The 15,858-nt window shown below is 44.4% G+C and overlaps 1 protein-coding gene and 1 long non-coding RNA gene across 26 annotated transcripts in view; one reads left to right on the forward strand and one right to left on the reverse strand.

Annotated features, from left to right (window-relative positions):
- KIAA1217 (KIAA1217 ortholog) overlaps positions 1-15,858 on the forward strand; it is a 527,643-nt gene that overhangs the window by 499,122 nt on the left and 12,663 nt on the right. For 22 of the 25 annotated variants that reach the window (XM_061436005.1, XM_061436020.1, XM_061436019.1 and 19 more), the window contains 4 exons: positions 966-1,395; positions 4,127-4,310; positions 7,930-8,093; positions 8,778-8,939. In XM_061436005.1, the coding sequence (XP_061291989.1) occupies positions 966-1,395; positions 4,127-4,310; positions 7,930-8,093; positions 8,778-8,939 (940 nt within the window). The remainder of the gene's footprint in view (positions 1-965; positions 1,396-4,126; positions 4,311-7,929; positions 8,094-8,777; positions 8,940-15,858) is intronic. The other 3 variants (XM_061436018.1, XM_061436015.1, XM_061435995.1) reach the window with 1 other exon arrangement.
- LOC133259058 (uncharacterized) lies at positions 84-1,033 on the reverse strand. Its single transcript, XR_009740252.1, has 2 exons — positions 927-1,033; positions 84-532 (listed from the first exon to the last, which is right to left on the reverse strand). It is a non-coding gene; the product is annotated as an uncharacterized LOC133259058 (long non-coding RNA).

Below are 15,858 nucleotides of genomic sequence, written 5' to 3' on the forward strand. Positions count from 1 at the left end.
GGAGGAGAGGAGGAAACAGACCCTTGGGGATTTGAGATTGAAGGAACCAGGCAGTTAAAGAAGTGAGCAGCAGAGGAGAGCTGTAGAAGACAGTATCTTCTTTTCAAAGCAAAAGAAAAACACATTTTGGTAAGAGAATGAGGGGCTAATTAAAAGTTATGGGTTGAGTATCACGTTTGACAGTGTCTTTCATTTGACTATGTTGATCGTAGCCACCAGCCCAGAGGAAGGAATTAGACCATCATCATCTTTACTACAATCCACAGAAAAGTACCTGAGGCTCACAGAGGTGAAGTTCCCAGCATTACAGAGCTAGAACATGGTAGCTGATAGTCGAACACAAGCCTGTCTGACCCTGAAGGTCGTGTCTTTTCCACAATAGTGTGGGTGGAGCTGGACAGAGCATCAGATGACCGCCTTCCCCGCCACAGAGCAGAGGAGGATGAAGACTAACCCGGCAGTTAGATCCACAGTCACTTTCGATGTTGCAAAAAGGCTAGTCAGGTCCAGGTGGGGTGGCCAGATGGCTGAGCTGTAGGAAGAGCAAGTAAAAGGAACTGGCATGTAAACCACCCTCCCAAGACGTGCAGCAGTGAAAGCAGGAGAGTGGAGGGTTAAGGAAGCTCGGGTCAGAACCGAGCATCTGCGTGCTGCCTAGGCCTGGAATGGGTGCAGGCGGTGTGGTTAGAAACGTGTCCACTCTGGACACCACCACCCAACGGTGGGCACAGCAGGAGTGGACCATCTCCTGAGGGAAGAGGAGGAAAGCAGCTGCTAAAAGGAGGCAGTTCTGTTGCTATGGAAACCCTCAACTCTAAGCTGCTACTTGGGGTTTTAGCATGTCTTAATTTCTGCAACAAAATTTTGCCTGGTCTGTGGATGACACAGCACTCAAATAAATACCGTACAATGAAAATGCGCGTTACCTGGTTCACTGGTTGATGCTGCTGTGTGGTCTCTCCCAGGCACGTCACCGACGGGCTCTTGAAAGGCTCGGATGCAACCCAGGCCGCGCAGTACGTCGCTATGGAGAAGGCCACGGCCGCCGAGGTCCTGAAGGCCCAGGAGGAGGCCCCCCACAGCTCGGGCCAGCCCCTCCCCAGCGCGGGCGTCCCCGGCGACGTGAAGGCGGAAGTGGTGCCCTTGGCCGTCCACCACGCGCAGAGCTCTCCCGTGGTCATCCAGCCGTCCCAGCTCTCCTCCGCGCTGCTGAACCCCGCCCAGCACGCGCCCGGGGGCCCGGGCCCTCACCCCGCCAGCGCCCCCGCCGCCACGCAGGAGGCCCCCTCCGCTCTTCCGTCCCCGCACATGCCGGGGGACAGCTCCTCCGTGCAGAGCCTGTTCATCGAGGAAATCCACAGTGTGAGCGCCAGGAGCAGGGCGGTGTCTATTGAGGTAGGTCCTCCTTCATTTCTCCTAATTCCGTGAAGGGGCAAGGATGGGGTCCTTTCCCACCAACAGTTGACAGTCTGGTTGTAGAGACAATTGATATATATATATCAAAGATGTATATAACTTTATTTTTATCAAAAAATAGATTTTTTTATATATTTTTAATAAAAATATAGCTTTCTGTTTTATATACATATATGATAGATTTTTAAAACTCTTTAAGTAGGTAGGTTTCAATGGCCAGATTAAGAGAAAGGCCGTCAGATTTCAGAGAACAGTCAGGTACCCAACTTGTAGGAAGATGAGACAGTGGTGTGCTGGTCAGTGTTTGACAACGTGGAAAAGCCTGATTTGTAGCATTTGCCAGTTTCTGTGGTAGAAAGACTTAACCAGCCATTACTGATTTTGAGTAAAGCAACAGTGTGACATCGCTGAATGTGACTTCGGGAGGAAAGGTGACAGTCAGCCCTCCTGAGCCAAGGTGAGCTGGCTCAAGCACACCACTGGTGAATGCAGGGTTCACCAGTGACCTTGAAAATGAAGTAGAATCTGGGTAAGCAGAGAAGGCTGGTGAGGGCATTCTCAGATAGAGAAGGTGGGGCCTTGAGTACACCTGTTTACTGGAAAGAGGAGGGAAATGGGGCTGGAAGCTGACTGGGGAGAGATTACTCCCCGGTCTCAGACGACTAAGATTTTATTCCGTGGATATCAGAGAAATGCTGCTGCTTGGACCAGTGATAAAACGTGGTGTCTTCAGAAAATTCATGTGGAAACAGTATGCAGAACTGATTGAGGTGGTGGGTCTCAAATAAAGGATGCTGTACGGGAAGTTGTTACCAAAGTCTCAGAAGAAACGAGAGAGAGAGCTCTCAAAGTCATAGGGTATAGAGAGAACCTGCTGTGTTTTTAAAATATTCTTTTCAGCAAGAGCTGGCGTCAGTGTTCGTGCAGCACACTGCATTCCCCTGGGTCTCTCCTTCCCCTTCTCTAAGCAGTTTCCTCCACTCAGGACTGTGTCCTCAGTCCCCAGTCCTAACCATTCCTGCCTCTCTTGCAAGTCAGCAGTGGATAACTTGTTTCAAGAGGTGACATCTTAAAACCATAAAGGCCAGAGTCATGGCCACTGGGCCTCTGAACACGAGGCAGCTCCCCTCTGCTCCAGACTCAGAGGCTGTGCCCCCTAAACCAAGTTAGCTGCTTATAAAATGCATATTACAAGATGGGGTGAAATGTGATTGATGATGATTCTGCCTGTCAGGGTGGGGAGGAGGCTTGCAAGCACATCTTCCTCCTGAGATTTAGTGGATCTGCCACATTAAACATCTCTATATTGCAAAGAGGTCAGTAGGATGATTCTTTTAAAAATGTCTATTGAGAATCCATGAGGCATAATTACCATTGTTATGTGTATATTTTAAGTTTCAGCAGCACATTCATAAGTCACCTCTGAAATGCTCTGATCCCCGGCAAGGAGGCCTGAGTCTTCCTACTGGCTCTGCCTTTGAGCTTGATTCACTCAGAAGATGTTACTGAGCCCCAGTGAGTGCCAGGCCTCCATAGGCTCTGGGGTAGGCAGTGAACAGAAGGGACCAGGCTCTGGTGATGATAAATGCGAGGCAGGAAAAAACAGAGGCGGCTCGGGGTGGTGACAGTGCTGGCTGTTAGTCCTAGAGAGTGACTCTCGGGCACGTCCTTCATCTCACTGGGCCCCTGTGTTCTCACTGTAAGATACATTGATTCCGTGATCTCCTGGGTCTTTTCTGATTCTGCCAGTATGGGGTTCCGCTGATCCTGGTGCTCATTTCCACTCTTCCCTCTTAAAATGATAATGTAACATCTCAAAATCACAGGAAAATGTTCTTTCAAAAAATGTACAGATATTTTAAAATGCATTTTATGTATTTCTGTGTAGAAACTGTAGAACTTAATGGAGCTTATTATCTCAATACCCCCTTCATTTGGTAAATAGGAAAATGTGACCCAGAAGGTCATATGGCAACTCTTTTGACAGCAGCAGAACTAAGACATAGGATTAGTGAGTGTTCTGGTGTTTGTTTCTTTGAACATCTCCTCTATCATGAAAGCTCAGTGTAGAAGAAAAGAAAGTTATGGGCTACACGCCTTTGAGTGTATATCTATCCCTCTCATGAGTGCTGGGAGAGTATGTGGTAAGTGCTCAGTGATAACTTAGTGAGTGAATGGTTGGGTTTCTGAGCTTACTGCTCTGTGAATGAACATCACTTGGGCTTCTGTGGCAGCCTATTTAAGGAGATATAGCAGACAGCATGGAGAAGGCAATGGCACCCCACTCCAGTACTCTTGCCTGGAAAATCCCAGGGACAGAGGAGCCTGGAAGGGTGCAGTCCATGGGGTCGCTGAGGGTCGGACACGACTGAGTGACTTCACTTTCACGTATTGGAGAAGGAAATGGCAACCCCACTCCAGTATTCTTGCCTGGAGAATCCCAGGGACAGAGGAACCTAGTGGGCTGCTGTCTATGGGGTAGCACAGAGTTGGACACGACTGAAGCGACTTAGCAGCAGCAGCAGCAGACAGCATAAGGGTCAGGTTTGTCTGATGTGCAGATGGGTCCCTGGACACAGAAGCCAGAGCATCATTTGACCAGTGCTTTAAATGGGTTACATTTTCTCCCACCCCAGCATCAAATCTCAAAGCTTATCAATTCACATTCCCTTCTGACTTTTGAACTTTCTTCACTGCTGATGTCCTTCAGAAAGCAGAAAGGAAATGGGAAGAGAAAAGGCAAAATCTGGACCACTATAATGGGAAGGAGTTTGAGAAACTCCTAGAAGAAGCCCAGGCCAATATTATGAAGTCAATTCCAAACCTGGAGATGCCACCAGCCTCAGGCCCCCAGCCAAAGGGTGATGCTCCAGTGGACAAGTTTGAACTTTCAGGTAAGGTGCTATCAGAGCTGTGTGGGCTGGCTGCCCCAGGTCAGTGTGGTGCCACCCACATAGGCACAGGCTGCCCAATGGGATCAAGCTCTCACTTCCTAAAAATCTTATATAATATTGTATCTCAACTATGCCTCAATAAAAAACTTTTTTTAATTTATAAGTTTTAGGTGCACAATAGTGATTCACAATTTTTATGGGTTATATTCCATTTATAGTTAGTTACAAAATAGTGGCTATATTCCCAGTTTTGTACAATATATCATTGTAGCTAATTTATTTTGTACAGGATAGTTTCTAACTCAGTCCCTTAGCCTTATCTTGCCCCTCCTCCCTTCCCTCTGTACTCACTGGTAATCACTAGTTGGTTCTCTGTATATGTGAGTCTGATCATTTTGTTGTATATGTACCACTTTGTTTTCTTTTTTTAGATTCCACATACAAGTGATAGCATAAAGTATCTGTCTTTGTCTGACTTACGCACTTAGCATAATACCCTCCAAGAGTCCATGTTGTAAATGGCAAAATTTGATTCTTTTTATGACCGAGTAGAATGCTCTTGTATATATTCACTACACACCTTCTTTATCCATTCCTCTGTTGATGGACACTTAGGTTGCTTCCATATTGTGGCAAATGTAAATAATGTGGCTATAAATATTGGAGTACACGTATCTTTTCAGATTAGTGTTTGTTTTGGGAGGATATATACCCAATAGTACTATATCCTACTGCTGGTAATTCTGTTTTTAGTTTTTTGAGAAACCTAATACACACAGATGGCCAACAGTTCTTTGAAAAGTTGTTCAACATAACCAGGGAAATTTCAAATCAGAATCACAATGAGATATTACTTCACATCTGTTAGGATGTCTTTTATCAAAAAAATCAAGATAACACATGTTAGCAAAGATGTGGAGAAAAGAGTACCATTGTCCACTGTTGATGGGAATGTAAATTTGTACAGCCATTAGAAAATAGTATGAAGGTTTCTCCAAAAATCAAATATAGAACTACCACATAACCAGCAATCCCACATCCAAGTATATATTCCAAGGAAACAGTCATCTCAAAGAGATATCAACACTCTTATGTTCATGGCTGCGTTATTTGTGAAGGGATGTGGAAAAGTTCATAGCTAAATGGAATGGATGACGAAGATGTAATATGCGTATGCCTATTATATAATATATACATGTGTACATAATATATACTTATTGCATATTTATACATATATTCTATGCATATGTCTATAGTGTATACACATGTGTAATATATATGTGCATAATTGTGTAATATATATATGAACATTATTCAACCATAAGAAATAAGATAATCCTGCCTTTTGTGACAACATGGACAAAAAGTGAAGTCACTCGGTTGTGTCCAACTCTTTGCGACGCTGTGAACTGTCGCTCACCAGGCTCCTCCATCCATGGGATTTTCCAGGCAGGAATACTGGAGTGGATTGCCATTTCCTTCTCCAACATGGATGAACCTGGAGCATATTAACTAAGTGAAAGAAGCCAGACAAAGAAAAACAAATACTGTGTATCCTCACTTATAGGTGGAATCTTTAAAGAAAAAAAGTGAACTCACAGAAACAGGGAGTCAAGTGGGGATTAATGGGGGCAGGGAGGCTAGTAGAATGGGGACGTGCTGGTCAATGGATACAAGCTTTCAGTTACAAGAGGAATAAACTCTGTCGGACACGACTGAGCGACTGATCTGATCTGATCTCAGGTACAGCATGTTGACAATAATATTTAATATATACTTGAAATTCGCTGAGAGAGTAGATCTTAAACATTCTCACCCCACACACAGAACTATGAAGTGATGGATGTGTTAATGATTGTGTTAAGCATTTCACAATGTTTATGCTTATCAAATCATCACGTTGTACACTTTACATATGTATAATTTTGTTCAATTATATCTCAAAGCTGGGAGGAAAATAAAGTCCATTTTAACAAAAAAAAAATTTTTAATTGGAAAAAGCCTCAGATGTCTCTAGAGCCTTGCTACTATTTTAATTTTTATTGACAACTACTGTTGAAGAACTGTAACCATAGCAGGGAAGCTGTGTTCTGCATTAGGATTCTACAACAGTGTCCACTAAGGAAAAATGTAGCTTCTGCCTTTCTTACGAATTTATGACCCTTTGCCACAGCAGCTGGGGGAACAGGAGGCCTGTGTTTAAATTGAGAGCTCTCCTTAGAAAACACCAGATTTTATGAGCTCCCAGAGGCATGTTAGATCACAGGGAGGATTCACATTTTTTTTTTAAATCAAAATTATTAGATAGTATATTTAACCAACCAAACCATGGAAATTAAGCATCAGTGTCTCCATAATAATATAAAATAGCTGTTAAACTCAAGCTGGTAAATCTTCAACCAGTTAAAAAACCATGTGCCTTATTCTGATCTTAAAATTATGGACAAAGACATTATTTACATGCAGCCCAGTGCACCTCAGGTTGGTCAGAGACAGAACCTTCGTCACTGCATATGGGAGGGAGACCAGAGCCAGGCTGTGGGCCTCAGGACAAGACCCTGTAACCCAGCACCCTCTGCACAAGCCAGAAACCGACCACTGCAATCACTGGCCTGTCACCCTGATGGCTTGCCCAAGCCTTTATTAAAACTTTCAGTAGAAAGTCCTCAAGCACCTCCTCTAAACAACTCTATGTCATTTGCTCAGAAGAGACAAACACTCCTGGGAGGCCTGGCCTGTGAGTCCCCCGAGTTGGGACAAAGGCCAGCTGGAAGCTCCGATTCCAAATTTCTGGTTTTACCGCATTTGCGAGCTCTTGGATACAGTATTGGTAAAAGGGGGAAGGGAAGGATATTGACACAGGACAGGATTGAAGCTGTTTGAGTTTTGAGTAAGAAATGCCCTTTTCTGGGCATTTTTGGCAGGAAAGCTCAGCAGACAGCTGCATCTCCTCACCTTCGGTGTCAGTACTACTTTCTGATTCTCTCATTTCTGCATTTGCTTCTCCCTTTAATTAGCGGAAAGGCCTTTTCTAACCACATAACCATGACCAAAAAAAAAATCCACTTTCTCCCCAACTCTGTTCTGTGACCCCATCTGCTTCCCACTCTCCTCTGGCCCTTCCTGGGCCAGATTCTATTCTCACTTCCTCCACCTGAAGCCTTCCTCTGAACCTTGCTTTTCAAATTCAGGGATGAAAGCTCTGGAGGCCCTGCAAGGGGTTCTGACCTTTCATCTCTCCTAGTAAAAGTTTTTTGGGGTAAGAAATTTGTTTAAAAGTCACACTAAGTACTACTTGCATAGCATTTGCTATAAGCCAGGCATTATTTTAAATGCTTTATGTGCATCAAGCCATTTAATCTTCACAACACCCTAGTGGAAACAATATTGTTAACCCATTAAACAGATGAGAAAACTGAGGCAGAGAGAGGTTAATTGAATGGTTCAGGGCCTTTCTAGGACTTCAAACCAGTCAGGCTTCAAGGCCTATATTTTTAGTTGTTACACCATGGAGAGAAGAAAGAAGTTTGAGTCAGGTTACACTGACATTCTAGAAATACAGTGGACTTTCTGGATGTTATCTTGAAAGCTGATTTTGCAATGACACACTGTTTTCCAGAAGACTCTCCAAATTCAGAACTGGACTTGGACAAGCTGGGGGGTAGGTCCCCACCTCCTCCTCCACCACCTCCACGGCGGAGCTACCTGCCAGGATCTGGGCTCACCACCACAAGGTCGGGGGACGTGGTCTACACCGGCAGGAAGGAGAGTGCCACTGCTAAGGTCTGATGGGTGAAGCCCTGCTAAACTGGTCTCTGGGTTCAGATGATGTCCCTAGACAAGGTCTTCTCTGCTCTCCTTTAGAACATAAAAGGTAGCAAACAGAAGTAGAGAATGAACTAGATCTCCAAAGAAGAGCCACAGATGGGAAAATGTCAGTCAGTATATTATTGGAATAGACTCAGCCCCAGGAGTTCTATCCTTACTTGACTTTTAGCTGCAACTATGTTAAATTCAAATCACCAGCTACTTGCCCAGTGAAGCACACTAAGACTGAAAATGGGGGCCTGCGGGGCAAGCACAAGAAAGCGCATCTTACAAAGGTAACTGCGATTAGCTGACCCTGCTGTGGGCGTCAGCAGCAAGAGGTTCAGAGAGCTTTCGCTTCCACTTAACCTGGCAAGCTTGGTCTTTTCTGTTAAATGAAAATACAGGTTCCAAGGAGGACCTTTCTAAAAGGCATTGAAGTTAAGGAGTTTCACTTCTTCACTTCCTTTGCCAAAATGACACCTTGGGCAAGGAAAAACCCAAACTACACGGGAGTGGACAAAACAGCCTTTTAGCTTGGTTTGAAGAGCTAGGAAGCTGAGGCACCCGGCAGCGAGGGAATGCATGTCTTCTGTGATCTGCCCCCCTTCCAGCACCTGGGGGAGAAAAGCCAGTGACTGTGGTTCACATCTTCCACAGGCAAGCAGTGGAGATGCTGGACCAAGTCCACAGGCTAGAGCCGCGAAGTGTCCGGCCGAGGAGCCGGCGGCAGCCTGGGCCCCGTCGCCACCCCCTGTCACTGCTTCTGCAAAGGAGGAGGAGGAGGAGGAGGAGGGAGACAAAATCATGGCGGAACTTCAGGTATGTGGAGAGGTGACTGACCGTGGCTCCCGCCACTCCCTCTGGGACCTGCGCCGTGTCACCTGCATCTCTGGGCTGGGGTGACACTGAGTATGTGTAAGGCATGACCATTGCATAAAACAGTTCAGGAAGTGTATGCCCAAAAATTAATTCCAAGCTTCCCTAGCTCTGGCTGGTAGGATTTACTTTCCTTTCAGTGTGAATAGTCCCTGCTTCATTTTAAAAGTGCTTAACACATTATTGACTGAGGGGTTTTTTTGCAGAAACTAAGGCCCGTGGCCAGCACTTGGTTAAGTGAACACTGAAACATTTCAGGTCATTTGGTAACAAAAGACATGACTATGTCTGTGGTCAATATGAGTTAAGACAGGGGTTAGAAATACCAGTCCTTCTTAAGGACGGATTCAAGCCCCCTTCGAGCAGGGTACCCTTCTCTTGCTTTAATTCTTAGAACGACAGGCCTGGAATCATGTGGCCTTCTGTCCTCCACGCCAAATTCCCAGTCAGTGTCAACGTCATCTTTTTAGGTATTCCAAAAAGCAGAATAATCTTGATTCCCGTTTTCTTTTGTCTATTTTAGAAATGTTACTTTATTTTTAGATTTTTGTTAACAGACCCAGTCTACTTGTAGGAATAATGATGGGATATAGGGCTACACCCACAGTTGATCCCACATTAAGATCCTGGGTGTAAATCTGCCCCAGGTGTACACTCTAAGAACTTGTCTAATCAGTCATAAAGTACAATTCCTAGACCAAAGTCTATTTGTAGAGTATTTCATTTTGATTCATGAATGAATGTAGGACTTTTTGCCCATCCGATGGTCAGATCAAACTTCCTTAGGGCTCCAGAGCATGTTTGCCAAGGTACCAGTGGCTTTGTGCAGCCCGAGGGTCTGCCTTCTCCGTTTGGAGCAGGAGAACTTTCAGACCACGCTGTGTGTCCACCTCAGCTCTTCCATCCTGCTCTCCATGGTAACAACTGCCAGCATTAAGCCGCTTGGGTTTTCCAAGGAAAGCCCAGCTGCTGGTGTATTTGTCACATGCATGAGCCCTGTCTAGCCTCATTAAAACTCGGACTGGCCTGAGGCATCCCCTCCATTAAACAGTTTAAACCTGTGCTGCTTACAGGTTTTTAGACCGGTCAGAGAATTTCATTCATAGGAACCATGGATTATAGTCAGTGACTCATGAAACAGTTGAGTGCATGGAGGCCTTATCCACTGGGGGCCCTCTGACCAAGACACTGGTAGGTCAAGGCTACTTGCTGCTGGGCATTGGTGCCCGTCCTGAGATGCACAGGCAGATGCTGAGGCCATTCATTATAGCATGTGCTCCCAAATTATGGTGTGAATAACAAACATGAAGGGGAAGAGGACAAGATAGTGGAGCAGAAGGATGGCAGCTCATCTCCTCTCACAAAAACACCACAACCACACCAACTGCTCAACAGCCATCGACAAAGAGGACTAGAACCTACCAACAAGAGACACTCTTCATCCAAAGACAAAGAAGAAGCCAAGACAAGACAGGAGGAGGTACACAGCTGCTGCCATAACATCAAATCCAGTACCTACCAGGTGGGAGACGCACCGACTGGAAGATGATTGTATCACAGAGGTTCTCCCACAGGAGTGAGGGTGTGGAGCCCCACGTCCAGCTCCCCAGCCTGGGGGCCTGGCCTCAGGAGGAGCCCCCACAGCCCGTGGCTTAGAAGGACGGCAGGGTTGGGGTCAGAGGACTCCACCAAAAGGAGGGAAACAAACTCCACTCCTAGAGATGCACACAAGGTCTTGTGCACTCTCAACCCAGGGAAAAAGCAGTGACTTCATAGGAGCCTGGGCCAGACTTCCCTGCTGGTCTCGGAGGGTCTCTGGGGAGGTATGAGGTCACTATGGGGTCAGAGATACTGGAGGCAGACATACTGGAAAGTACTCATAGGGTGAGCTCCCCATGCAGTCACCATTTTGACCCAGCCACACCCAACAGCCTGTAGGTCCAGTGCTAGGACGCCTCAGGCCAAACAATCGATAGGAACACAGCCCCATCTGAGCCCATAGCCACCTCTAAACACCCACCCCTGACACAGCAGCAGCTGCTCTCACCAGGAAGCCTGCACAAGCCCCTTAGATCCGCCTCCTCCCCCAAGAGGCAAACACCAGAAGCAAGATGGACAGCCCTGGAGCCTGTGGAAAGGAAACCACAATCAAGGAAAGGGAATCAATCAGTGTGATACACCCGTATTAACAAATTAAATAATAAAAACCATATGGTCATCTCAAGAGATGTAGAAAAAGCTTTTGACAAAATTCAACACCCATACATGACAAAAACTCCCCAGAACGTGGGCACAGAGGGAACCTACCTCAATGCAATAAAGGCCATGTATGACAAACCCACAGCCAAAATCATTCTCAATGGTGAAAAACTGAAAGCATTTTCTCTAAGATCAGAAACAAGGTAAAGATGTCCACTCTTGCCGTGATTATTCACCGTAGTTTTGGAAGTCCTAGCCATGGCAACCACAGAAGAAAAAGAAAGAAAAAGAATCCAAATTGGGAAAGAAGTAAAACTGTCACTATTTGCAGATGACATGATGCTATTAATAGAAAATCCTAAGGATGCCACCAGAAAACTACTAGAGCTAATCAGTGAATTTGGTAAAGTTGCAGATTATAAAATTAGTGTATAGAAATAAAAGGGATTTCTGTGCATTAACAGCAAAAAAATCAGAGAAATTAAGGAAACAATCTCATTTACCATAGCAACAAAAAGAATTAAATACCTAGGAATAAACCAGTCTCTAAGGAGGTAAAAGACCTGTATTCACAAAACCACCTAAGACATTGATGAAAGAAATCAAAGATGACACAAACAGATGAAGAGATATATACCATGTTCTTGGATGGGAAGAATCAGTATTGTGAAAATGAATATACTATCCAAAGCAACCTACAATTGAATGCAATCCCTATCAAAGTAACAACAGCATTTTTCAACAAAATCTTTTTACAATCTCTATGGAAATACAAAAGATCCCCCAAAAATCAAAGCAACCTTGAGAGAGAAAAATGGAGCTGGAGGATTCAGGCTCCGGGACTTCAGGCTCTACTGCAAGGTACAGTGATCAAAGGATATGGTACTGGCAGGCTAGAAAGCCCCAAGATAAACTATGCATCTGTGGTCACCTAGTCTATAACAAAGGAAGCAAGAACATACAATGGAGAAAGGACAGCCTTTTCAATAATTTGTGCTGGGAAAACTGGACAGCTGCATGTAAAGAAGGAAATTAGAATACTCCCTAACACCATACACAAAAATAAACTCAAAATGGATTAAAGACCTAAATGTAAGCCAGACACTATTAAAACTCCTAGAGGAAAACATAGGAAGAACATTCTTTGACATAAATCACAGCAAGAAGTTTTCTGACCCACCACCTAGAGTAATGAAAACAAAAATAAACAAATGGGACCTAATTAAACTCAAAAGCTTTTGCACAGCAAACCATAAACAAGATGAAAAGACATCCCTCAGAATGGGAGAAAGTATTTGCAAACAAAGCAACTGACAAGGGATTGATCTCCAAAATTTACAAATAGCTCATCAAAAAATAAAAAAACCAGTAAATGGGCAGAAGACCTAAATAGACATTTCTCCAAAGACATACAAATGCCCCTAAAACACATGAAAAGATGCTCAACATCACTAATTATCCAAGAAATGCAGACCAAAATTACAATGAAGTATTGCCTCACACTAGTCAAAGAGACCATCACCAAAAATCTATAAACCAGGGACTTCCCTGCTGGTCCAGTGGTTAACTCTCTCAGCTCCCAAAGCAGGGGGCCCAGGTTCGATCCCTGGTCAGGGAACTAGATCCCACATGCTGCAACTAAGAACTGGTGCAGCCAAATAAATGAATAAAAAAAAAATCTATAAACCAATAAATGCTGGAGAGGGTGTGAAGAAAAGGGAGCCCTCTTATACTGTTGGTGGGAATGTAAATTGGTACAGGCAACTATGAAGAACAGTATGAAAGTTCCTTAAACTAAAAATAGTACCACATATGATTCAACAGTCCCACTTCTGGGCATATCCAGAGAAAACCGTAACTAAAAAAGACACATGCACCCCAGTGTTAACTGCAGCACTACTTACGATAGTCAGGACATGGCAGTAACCTAAATGTTCATCAGAGGAATAAATTAAGAATAGGTGGTGTGTATATATATATACACAACAATACTACTCAGTCATCAAAAAGAATTAATGCCATTTGCAGCCACACAGATGGGCCTAGAGATCCTCATAAGAAGTCAGAGAAAGACAAATATATGGTATCACAAATAGCAGTTCAGTTCAGTTGCTCAGTCTTGTCTGACTCTTTGTGACCCCATAGACTGCAGCACGCCAGGCTTCCCTATCCATCACCAACTCCTGGAGCTTACTTAAACTCATTTCATTGAGTCAGTGATACCATACAACTATCTCACCACCCTCTGTCGTCCCCTTCTCCTCTGGCCTTCAATCTTTCCCAGCATCAGGGTCTTTTCAAATGAGTCAGCTCTTTGCATTAGGTGGCCAAAGTATTGGAGTTTCAGCTTCAGCATCAGTCTTTCCCATGAATATTCAGGACTGATTTCCTTTAGGATGGACTGTTTGGATCTCCTTGCAGTCCAAGGGACTCTCAAGAGTCTTCAACACCACAGTTCAAAAGCATCAATTCTTTGGCACTCAGCTTTCTTTATAGTCCAACTCTCACATCCATTCATGACTACTGGGAAAACCACAGCTTTGACTAGATGGACCTTTGTTGGCAAAGTAATATCTCTGCTTGTTAGTATGCTGTCTAGGTTGGTCATAGCTTTTCTTCCAAGGAGCAAGCATCTTTTAATTTCATGGCTGCAGTCTCCATCTGCAGTGATTTTGGAGCCCAAAAAAACAGTCTCTCACTGTTTCCATTGTTTCCCCATCTATTTGCTGTGAAGTGATGAGACTGGATGCCATGATTTTAGTTTTCTGAATGTTGAGTTTTAAGCCAACTTTCTCACTCTCCTCTTTCATCAAGAGGCTCTTTAGTTCTTCTTCACTTTCTGCCATAAGGGTGGTGTCATCTGCATATCTGAGGTTACTGCTATTTCTCCCGGCAATCTTGATTCCAGCTTGTGCTTCATCCAGCCCAGCATTTCTCATGATGTACTCTGCATAGAAGTTAAACCAGCAGTGTGACAACATACAGCCTTGATGTACTTCTTTCCCAATCTGGAACCAATCTGTTGTTCCCATGTCCAGTTCTAACTGTTGCTTCCTGACCTGCATACAGATTTCTCAGGAGGCAGGTCAGGTGGTCTACTATTCCCATCTCTTTAACAATTTTCCACAGTTTGTTGTGATCCACACAGTCAAAGGCTTTGGCATAGTCAATAAAGCAGAAATAGATGTTTTTCTGGAACTCTTGCTTTTTCGATGATACAATGGATGTTGGCAATTTGATCTCTGGTTTCTCTGCCTTTTCTAAATCCATCTTGAACATCTGAAGTTCTTGGTTCACGTACTGTTGAAGCCTGGCTTGGAGAATTTTGAACATTACTTTGCTAGCGTGTGAGATGAGTGCAGTTGTGCGGTAGTTTGAACATTCTTTGGCACTGCCTTTCTTTGGGATTAGAATGAAAACTGACCTTTTCCAGTCCTGTGGCCACTACTGAGTTTTCCAAATTTGCTGACATATTGAGTGTAGCACTTTGACAGCATCATCTTTTAGGATTTTGACATGTATTGAATCTAAAAAATCGCTTATTTACACAACAGAAACAGACTCACAGACTAAGCAAACAAACTTAGGTTACCAAAGGGGAAAGGTTGTGGGGGTTATTAATTAGGAGTTTTGGATTAATATGTACACATTGCTGCTGCTGCTGCTAAGTCACTTCAGTCGTGTCCGACTCTCTGCGACCCCATGGACTGCAGCCTACCAGGCTCCCCCGTCCCTGGGATTCTCCAGGCAAGAACGCTGGAGTGGGTTGCCATTTCCTTCTCCAATGCATGAAAGTAGAAAGTGAAAGTGAAGTTGCTCAGTCGTGTCCGACCCTCAGCGACCCCATGGACTGCAGCCTTCCAGGCTCCTCGTCCATGGGATTTTCCAGGCAAGAGTACTGGAGTGGGGTGCCATTGCCTTCTCCCATGTACACATTACTATATATAGTAATAAGCAAGGACCTCCTGTATAGCACAGGGAATTCTACTCAATATAACATAAATGGGAAAAGAATTTAAAAAAAGATATGTGTGTATGTATAACTGCACTTTGCTGTACACACTGCAACAGTACATTATAAATCAATTATATGCCAATATTAAATAACAAATACAGTATAAATAATCATGGTATAAATAAATCATGACCCAGTTTGTTTCAAATGAAGACAAAGCATGAGATAATTTCTTATTTTGAAGGTGAATAAGCACTAGGCTTGTGAACAGTCCTGCACTGCCCCCAAGAGAAGTAATTTCTGTGTTCCAACACTTGAGGATATTTCCCTCCATTGGTATCTAAATGGCTTGGATGCTTTCTTTGAAAGCTATACAAAGGCAGAGTATCTAGCTTCCTGTTGTAGTATTGGTGGTCGGGCAGCAGTGATGAGTAGAGTGCTCTCTAACCCTGATGTAACCAACTTCATCAGTTAGCCTGCTGCATTAGAAAGTCGGCCAGTGGCCCTGCTGGAGCCTTTGCCTCCGCAGGCTCTAGAGAGTTAGGCAGCCCCTGGCCCCACTGGGGCAGGACAAGCAAGGAGCAGCTGCAGCCCCAAGTTTAACTCTGGGACAACTTTCCTACTGCATGTCACTGGGCATCAGAAGGAAAAAACCACTGGCTCTGAAGTCCAGGGTCTAACAGCCCAGTGGAGATGGCGAATGGCCTT

Source organism: Bos javanicus, chromosome 13, assembly GCF_032452875.1.
Source record: "Bos javanicus breed banteng chromosome 13, ARS-OSU_banteng_1.0, whole genome shotgun sequence".
NCBI classification, from domain to species: Eukaryota; Metazoa; Chordata; class Mammalia; order Artiodactyla; family Bovidae; genus Bos; species Bos javanicus.